This window comes from Helianthus annuus, chromosome 15 (assembly GCF_002127325.2).
Source record: "Helianthus annuus cultivar XRQ/B chromosome 15, HanXRQr2.0-SUNRISE, whole genome shotgun sequence".
In the NCBI taxonomy this organism is placed as follows: Eukaryota; Viridiplantae; Streptophyta; class Magnoliopsida; order Asterales; family Asteraceae; genus Helianthus; species Helianthus annuus.
In genome coordinates this window covers 167,150,989-167,160,162 of record NC_035447.2, presented here as the reverse complement: position 1 = coordinate 167,160,162, position 9,174 = coordinate 167,150,989, and the positions used below count along the sequence as shown (strand labels likewise).

The window sequence follows — 9,174 nt, the reverse complement described above, 5'->3', positions numbered from 1 at the left end:
CTTGATAAAAGTTGGGGGCCAAAGTTGCCAATGGATCAACGATGGAAGTTGAGTGACTAAAATGTCATTTTGAAATTTTGTGTCTTACGGAAAGTAAGTCGGTGCATGCTTCCTCTTACGGTCCGTAAAAGGTATGAAATGGATCCAGTTGTTATTACGACCTTTAATGGACCATAACCGGATACTGTTCCTCTTTCGTCTGTAAGAGGGCTCTAACGGGTTGCAACTACGGCTGTATCCGAAACCCAACCCGAATTCAAAGCCACCCGAACCTAAATTAGAGAATACTCGAAAAACCCGAACCCAACCAACCGAACCTTCTATGGGTCGGTTATTGGGTCACTTTTCCCAACCAAAAAACCTAAACAATCCGACCCAAAAAAACCCAAAACACAATAATCGACCCATTTATTAATATTTAAAGCAAGTACACACTCACAAACACCACTATAAAATATACTCTTAAAGAGCATTCACCTTAGAACTTTTATATCCATGCTTTTTTATATAATATAGAGGGAAATATATAGAAAACAACTAAAACAACACTATATTGGATTCTCTATTATACAGAACATTTTATAGAATATTAAAGTACCTCTATATTTAGAGGCTTATATGCAACTCTTTATATTTTTTTGTGAGTTTGTAAGAAGGAGAAAATAATAAACAAAACAAGTGTTTGTGAGTGAGAAAGAGGTAGATATAAAGAATTGGGTGTGAGATGTTTTCGAAAAGTGTACAAATTTATAGAAAAATGTGTTTTTTAGATCAAATTTATAGATGAAGACGAAAGTTTCACTGCGAATGCTCTAATGTACTAGACATGTAAGTAACTCCGTTAATAATATAAGTAAATTAACACCCTTTCAACTTCAATTATATGTGTGGGCGAATATTCCCTCCATTTATGCTTTCTCTTTTGGTGATCTTATGGAGCATCATAGGGACTGTCCAGGAGTTAAGAACTATAAAGAGGTTATTCGGGGGCTCATTTTTGTTGTCTGCTGGTGCATCTGGAAAGCGAGGAATGCCAATATTTTTTCGAACATGGTAAGTAATTGGGAAGACATTTTCGGGGAGGTTAGGTCCCTCGGATTTTTTTGGTTAAAAAATAGATCGAAGCATTGTTTTCTAGAATGAAGAGAGTGGTATAATTCCCCGTTGTTTATATTTTAGTTTTGGGCGCGGTTCTGGTGGCTTTTCGAGCCAGGCTGCTTGTTTATAAAATTCGAACTTTCAAAAAAAAAAAAGATGTGTAAGCATTGAAATAGACATTCCAAAATTTAATGCAACTAGGGAGTCGCAAAATGGCCATATGCCCACATGTGAGTGATGCTGCTTCATTCTTACGGTACAAATTTTTATACTAAAATATAATATAATTTCTTGCATCTAAACATCGTTACTTTCATAAATCAATAATATTATTCAAACTTTCAATATGCATTTCTCTAGACTCCATCATCCATAAACCCTTCATTTTAAAACCCTAATTTCTTCTTATCCACAACCACACAAATCAACACACCGTCAATACCTTTCAGACCTCTCATCTTCAACAAACACCCCCCACAAAACCACTAAAACCCTCAATCAATGGCCATACAGACTCCTGACAACCAATCCGAAAGCAACCTCCACAAATCGCAACAGAATATCCCTCAAAATCACGATGCAGATGCTGTTTCTAATCAGATTGAAACTCTCAAATCACTCAACACATTGTTACTCAAAGAAACCAAAGAAAACCGTCAACACGTCGAATCGTTAACTCAATCAAACAGTTGTTTGGAATCCGATTTGACTCAGTCGGTTATGGCGAACGAGTCGTTGAAATCGGAGATGAACTCGTTGAGTGAACAGGCGGCTAGGTTAGAGATTGAGAGAGGATTAATTGTGGTTTTCATGACAGTGCAGGTGAATCAGGTGGAGGATGTTAAGCGAGAGATTGAGAGGTTGATGAGAGAGAAAGAGTTGGAAATTAGGGGGTTAAACAAACGGTTAGATGAGCTTTTGGTTGAGATTGATGAACAGAGAGGCGTTTCTGCTCGGGTGAGTGAGGAGAGGGATGTGGTTAAGGCGCGGTTGGATGAGCGGATTCGAGAGGTGAATGAGTTGTTAGTGAAGGTGAAGAAAGCGGAGGAGAGTGAAGCTAGGGTTTTAGAAGAGGTTGATGAGTTGAAAATGGAATGTGATAGGTTGATGGTGGAGAATACGGAGAGCGCGAGGCGAGTTGAATTGGTTACGAAAGAGAAGGATGAGGTTCGCACGAGTTTGATTGAGGCGAACGGTGTGGTTGATGAATTGCGGAGGGATGTTGCGAAATTGATTGAAGAGAAGACGGTGATTGTGGATGAGAAGGTTATGCTAGATGGTAATGTTTGCCGAGTTTATTATCGGTTATAGTTGTTATTGTTTGATTTGTCAGTTACCTGTTTATTGCACGGGTTGAATAAAAGAAATATTAAATAGTTAGTAGTGAAGGTTTAGGTATTCATCATCATCATACTGAGTAAATCCCACCAATAGCAAAGTTAAGGTAGGGTCTGAGAAGGGTAAGATTTAGACAACCTTAACTCTACCGCGTAGGAATAGAGAGGCTGCTTCTAGTGAGACGCCCGGCTCGATTGTAGTTTTGCATCAAGCCTTGGACATAAGGCACATAACACTCAGCAATCAGGACAAAGGCCGATTAGTGCATGTACCCCCTTGTCTTTCGGCTATCAACGCCACCACATGATGCATGATTAACCATCCCCCTCTTTTAACGTTATTTTCACGAAATTAGTAAAATAATGTTAAAATTAGTGCACTTTCACCTTTGCCCCCGAGCGCCCACACATATATATACATTATATGCGCATACCGCAAGCAGGGCGTGTGAAGGTTTAGGTATTATAAAACGATATTTTGAACTAAAGAAATAGAATACGAATGGTTGAAATCTTGGGCTTATAGAATTGTGACACGTGGTGTATGCAGTTACTTATTTTTTAGGTATAGATTCTATCTCTAGTTTGAATATTAGGATAGTTGTTAATGTTTTATGATTATCGTTAGCTAGTTAGTTAGTACTTAGTACACGAAGAATGTTATTCACCAATGCGGTTTTTCAGTTCTTTTGAACTCTTTCAGGTAAGAACTCTGAGTTGCAAACTTCAGTGGATGAGCTCAAGAAGTTGGTAGAGAGTATGCGGATCGAGGAGGGAGCATTGCTAGAGAAACTTGCTGTTTTGGAGAAGAAATACGCTGCGAGTTCGAAAAATGAAGAGGATCTGAAGAACAAGATCAATGAATTGGTTGAAGAAAAGAAGGAAACAGAAACGCGAATTGAACGTTTGGATAACGATAAGAGTTTGGTTGCTAAAGATTTGGAGGACGCCATGAAAGAGTTGCAGCAGCAGAAGCTTTCATTTGAGCAGATTGTTAAAGAGAAAACTGAATTGGAGAATTTAAAGATCGAAAGGGAGAGTGAAATTGTTAAGAAAGACGAACAGTTAAGCGTGTTTAAAGACATGATTTCATCATTTGAAACGTCGAGTGTCAATCAAGTTGAGAAAATTAAGGAGTTAGAGGTTGAAGCAGGGAGCTACAAATCGTCATTTGATCAGGCTGCACTGGAGAGAGATGAAGCTCTCAAGCAACTTAATGATCAAAAAGCCGTAACCGATGATTTTAAACAGACGATTACAGGAATGGAGAAGGAAATGGAAGATTTGCACGAAAAGTTAGCAACTTTAACAGCAGAAAATGGGGAATATTTAGGTGAAAAGAATCGATTGGAAGATCGATGTGCAGGGTTGGTGAAAGAAGTAGCTGATCTAGAAGCAAGATTTGCTGAAAGCAGAACAGAATTCGACAGGAAACTCAAAGCAGCAGAAGCTAACTCGAAGAGGGTCTTGAATATCTTGAAGAAAACAGTGTTGGTGTGTGATGGAAACGATGATTTTGATCAAGAAAATGGTGTGGAAGACGGGATAAAAGAGCATGTAGCAGGGATTGAAACAATTAAGAAAGCTTTCAAGGATAACAAGAGTATATTAGCAGAGATGAAGATGCAACTTGAGTTGGTTAAAACCTCTGCTGAAAAGGAGAAGGGGTTCTGGACCATGGTGTCATCTGCAACGACACTTTTAGCAGCGGCTGTTTCGCTGGCGTATGTTGCTCGAGCCCGTTGAAGCGATCCAAATTTTGAGGTCAATTTTACCGATCTTGATTGCTGTTACTGAAAGGGTTTTTGGTAAACTCGCTTTTGTGGTTATATAATAAAAGTTGTTCTTTTGCAATGGTTCTATTGCATTTGGGTTTTGACCCATAACCAAAAGTTTTGGCTATTGAAAATGTAAAACCAATAGGTTGGGTTAATTTTGGTTTTAATGGTTAATGGTATAAAATGGTTCGGTTAACCAACGTGAGAAACTTGTTTATAGGCTTGATTCTTGTAGTTAGCATCGATACCATTGATCTATCTACTATGATTTTAACTTGTTTCTAGGCTTGATTCTTGCAAGGGGTGGTGTTTCACGCCCAAATGTGGGGACTTGACTGGGAGCGCTGCCTCATAACACATAGCCTTAGGGGTGTAAATGACCTGAGCCTCTCGTACACTACGCATAACAAACAAAGATCGCTAAAAGCTCGAATCGAGCCAAGCTTAAATGATCTCAAACCTAGATCGAGCTTAGTATATCGAGTTTCATTAGGTTCACAAGCCTAAACGAGTCTATTATTTTTATAAATATATAATTTTATAAATGCATATTTCATGTTTAAAAAGTACTCACAAGCCAAACTCGAGGTTTGGACACGACTTGAAAAAGGCAAAAAGCCGAGCTTGAGCAATGTTAACTTGAGTTAGCCAAGCTCAAGTTTAAACATTTGAACTCAATTTGACTTGACTTGACTTGACTTATTTATAATGTTTTTTTTTTGAAAGGTGTGAATTATTCGTGAATGTCGGGAGGTCTAGCATACGTTGTCTTAACCGGGTCCGCGTTAGAGAGCCCCCTCGCACAATAGATCCCCAATTTAAACCCCTCAATAAGAAACCCCTATCACCAAGACTCGAACTTGAGACCTTGAGGGGAAAACTCACATGGGCCCACCATAAGTGAAACTTAAATACTCGTGGCCACCACTAGAGCACTAGTGATGGTTTAATGTTTTCAGATGTATAGATGTATGGACTCAATTTCACCGAAAGTCTTCGGTTTCTATCACCAAGACTCGAACTTGAGACCTTGAGGGGAAAACTCACATGGGCCCACCATAAGTGAAACTTAAATACCCGTGGACACCACTAGAGCACTAGTGATGGTTTAATGTTTTCAGATGTATGGACTCAATTTCACCGAAAGTCTTCGGTTTCTGTGATCCCAGTTGCATAAACTCGAATATCCCTTTTTACATGTGCGTTCTTTTCCAATAAATTTTCTTCCCTTTTTATATTTCCCAGTAAAATTGTTTTATATAAGAGTGAAGGTCCCTCAGTTTGTTATTTTCTTCTTCTTCTTCAACTCATTACATTTTTTAATCTTTCGTATTTATTCTTAATAAAATCCATAGATACCAAAGTTCATTTCCCAAGTTACTTTTTAATTTACTATTGATAATTGATAATTAACCACTATAAATAAGCAACAAGGTTTTGCATTGGTTGGTTGTACCTTACCCTTTGGGTGTTTTTCAAAAAGCAACAAGGTTTTGCATTGGTTGGTTGTACCTTAGCCTTTGGCTGTTTTTCAAAATAAAAAGGATTGTGTGGTTCTTCTTCACACACCTGCCCACACATCTACCAATAGACGTTGGTTATGCCTATTTCAAAGCACTATGCAAACCCTTTTCTCAAATCTCAAGAAGATGCCAGAAGAATCTCAGATAGAGAAAAGAAAATGGCGAGAGTGAAGGTGTACTCTGAGGATGTTCCGATAACCCTTTTGGGCAGTGCATTATATTATCCGGCGGATCAACCGATGGTCGGTGTTCGTTTCTCCGATTGCTCAGCGGTCGTGGCTCAATCGAAGCATCAAACGGCGGCAACAGTTTGTAGAGTAGGGTTCCGTGGAGGTTATGGTGACCTTACATCACATGAGAAACGATCGATCTCGCTAGATGGAGAAAGCGGCGAGAAGGAGAGCCGCCGCTTCGGCTGTGGCGGGTTATTTAGGCTAACGAGTTACGGTTTTTAAGGATTCCAACGACGGAATCCATGGACGATGGTCGGGTTAACAGAATATCGGCGACCGGATTCGACTAAAGTGGCAATGATTTTTGAGTTTGAAAAATAAAATTGTATATTTTGCTGGGTACATACGTGAAAGTTACGCAGAGAAAATAATGTCTAATATGGATGGGAATGATATATCAAAACATCTAGGAGGAAGACAATCATTTAAATTAATGAGTTTGGTGTTTTGTTAAATTAGTGTCCATACTCAACAAACCATATTGTTACATTGAGTCGTGTTATGTTTCGGATACAATTAAAGAAACAAAGAGGAGAAGAAGAAAAGGAACAACAAAGCAGAGGCACATTTGTATACAAAATTATAAAGGTTTATCATAAAGTTCATGAATAAGTTATGTCTGATTTGTAATGCAATGTGATTAGCTTGCTATGATGTATATTTGTGAGCAGATTGGGAAAACATTTATAAGTTAATTTAGCAAGCTACGATAAAGTTTGTAGTTTCAGTATCAAAAAAAAAAAAAAAAGCATCCTTTGCTTTCTTCAAGGTACAATCTTTGGTTATCTTAATTACTTTTTAGTTGTGAGTTTTTTATAAACTAATTTCATTTAAGAAATTAACGCGAAGAAGTTGCTAAAGATTTCGGCATACCAGTTCAATACAGTGCCCTAATCATGTTATAGAGGTAAGACGAATACAAAACTTGAGGCGTGTGTCTGGGTTAAACTATCGGGTGATTGTGGTGGAATCCGCGGCGCAACGCGCGCGGGATAAAATCTAGTTTACATTAAAACAACTACAGGTAAAAAAATATTTGAACATCAATTTCCATTCCATTGTATGCATTGATAAATAAATAATATTGTTTACATTGATATTTTCAAGGAATATTAAAAAGCTTGGTTTAAATTATAAATGTTACATGCATATATATAAAGTTATTTTGTCAAACAAAATCATCTATGTTTATGAAAATAATGTTAGGAGTAAATTACGTTTTTGGCCCCTGTGGTTATATCACTTTTACTATATTAGCCCAAAATAAGATTTTTTAACATATGTGCCCTCATGGTCTCTGTAACTAACTATTTTGGCCCCTGAGTCTAACTCAACCACAAACCCTGGTTAATTATTAATACACATGATGGGTAAATTGGTAATTTCTCCTCCCCTTTTTTACTAACACCTATTAAATACACTTGAATACCCAATTACACCACAAAAACCCCCCAATATGAGATTCGATTTCCCATCATCTTCTTCAACCGGTGGAAATATCATATCAGAAAAATGCTTCATATCCGATGCTTCAAAATAATAATGATATAAACTTATCATTTTTCACAAACATTATCCAACCAAATTTCTATTTGATTTCACTTCAATAAAATTTTGAACCAATGCGTATATACAAACAGATGAATTAAAAAATAGAAAAAGAAAAACATCTTTCAATCATCAATGTAACAAGCATTTTGCAGAAATAAAAAAGGTACTGGCATATATTTCTCTCTATATCAATTCACATCTTGCACCGAATTTAATCACCGACTTCAAATTGTACAAGCTGCATTATAAATTGTAAAAGAATTAAAAAAACACAAATTGACTTTTTTCTGAAATCGTTCACATGAATCTCTGCAACATTCACTTTGATCTCTGTAATGAATTAAATCAACGTTGATATCAACGAATTCATTAAGATGTTAATTACGATTTCAAATATTTGTAATTTTCCAACTCGTAATGCATTCGATTACAACTAAGAATAACAGAGTATGACTTCTTCAATTCTTCTAATTCAGAAAATAATTATATAAAAAAAATCTATACATACCGAATACTCAACTTTTATCAGATGAGAAATCACTGACTCTGGATGGAAACGCCCTGAGGTGATAAGAGGGGGGAAGGAAAAGGGTGGGAAGTGCAGCGGTGATCGGGATTCGGTGAGGATAGCGACAGAGATGTGGACGGTGGTGGTCGACAGATTGTTAAACTTATGCACTAACAGTGGTGAGAAACCCAGACAATTTGGTGGAGTGATAAAGTAGGTAGGTTTTTTTTTATAAAGTAATTAAAAAGGGAGGGGAAATTACAAATATGCCCATCATGTGACTGAAAATTAACCAGGGTTTGTGGTTGAGTTAGACTCAGGGGCCAAAATAGTTAGTTATAGAGACCATGGGGGCACATATGTTAAAAAATCTTATTTTGGGCTAATATAGTAAAAGTGATATAACCACAGGGGCCAAAAACGTAATTTACTCTAATGTTAGTTTTATATTTTATTTTATTAAATTATCTTTATGATCTAAGAGCCTTTGATAAGCTATGCTTGTCTATATAGAACCTTTTTATTAAACCAGTTTCATCATTCAACTACATAATTTGTTTCTATTATACTTCACATAATTTAAACATAAACACATAGCACTATGGCATGATTTGGCATCAGTGAGACACGTGAGTGATTTGGTGTGTTGCCGGTGGTCGTTGCGATGATGGACCAAGGTTGCGAGATGTGGTGGTTGTGGTTCATGGTGGACCAAGGTTGCAAGATGTGGTGGCTTTGGTATGATGGTGTTGAAATGGCTAGGGCTGTAAACGAGCCGATTCGAGCTAGCTCGGCTCGAGCTCGAATTTCAAATCGAGCTGAGATTTGAGGCTCGAGCTCGACTCGATTAAAATTCGAGCTAGCTCGGCTCGACTCGATCTAGCTCGAATTAACAAAGAACCGCAAAATTTACTACTTTAAAGGCCTTAAAAATGAATCTTTTCATTGACTAAGGGCCATAATTGCAATTATATTTAACCAAAAGGCTAAATATGCCAGTATAAATAGTTAACTCACTTTGACATTTTCTTTACCTTCTTTTATAGGGGGAGATACTCCCTTAGTTTTTGTCTTTTGAGCGATGTGGGACAAAAAAATGAAAGATGTAAACCTTATCGAGCTGGCTCACGAGCTCGCGAGCTGAGC

The 9,174-nt window shown here is 37.4% G+C and overlaps 1 protein-coding gene and 1 long non-coding RNA gene across 2 annotated transcripts; one reads left to right on the top strand and one right to left on the bottom strand.

The window, feature by feature from the left end:
• The first annotated feature begins 1,418 nt into the window (after nucleotides 1–1,418).
• On the top strand, nucleotides 1,419–4,490 carry LOC110912752 (fibrinogen- and Ig-binding protein). The gene is made up of 2 exons (XM_022157550.2): nucleotides 1,419–2,377; nucleotides 3,139–4,490. The coding sequence occupies exons 1-2, from the start codon at nucleotides 1,600–1,602 to the stop codon at nucleotides 4,179–4,181; spliced, it is 1,821 nt and encodes a 606-aa protein (XP_022013242.1). The 5' UTR covers nucleotides 1,419–1,599; the 3' UTR covers nucleotides 4,182–4,490.
• A 3,054-nt stretch (nucleotides 4,491–7,544) lies between these two features.
• On the bottom strand, nucleotides 7,545–8,228 carry LOC110910704. The gene is made up of 2 exons (XR_002576397.2): nucleotides 8,029–8,228; nucleotides 7,545–7,758 (listed from the first exon to the last, which is right to left on the bottom strand). It is a non-coding gene; the product is annotated as an uncharacterized LOC110910704 (long non-coding RNA).
• Between the last annotated feature and the right edge of the window lie 946 nt (nucleotides 8,229–9,174).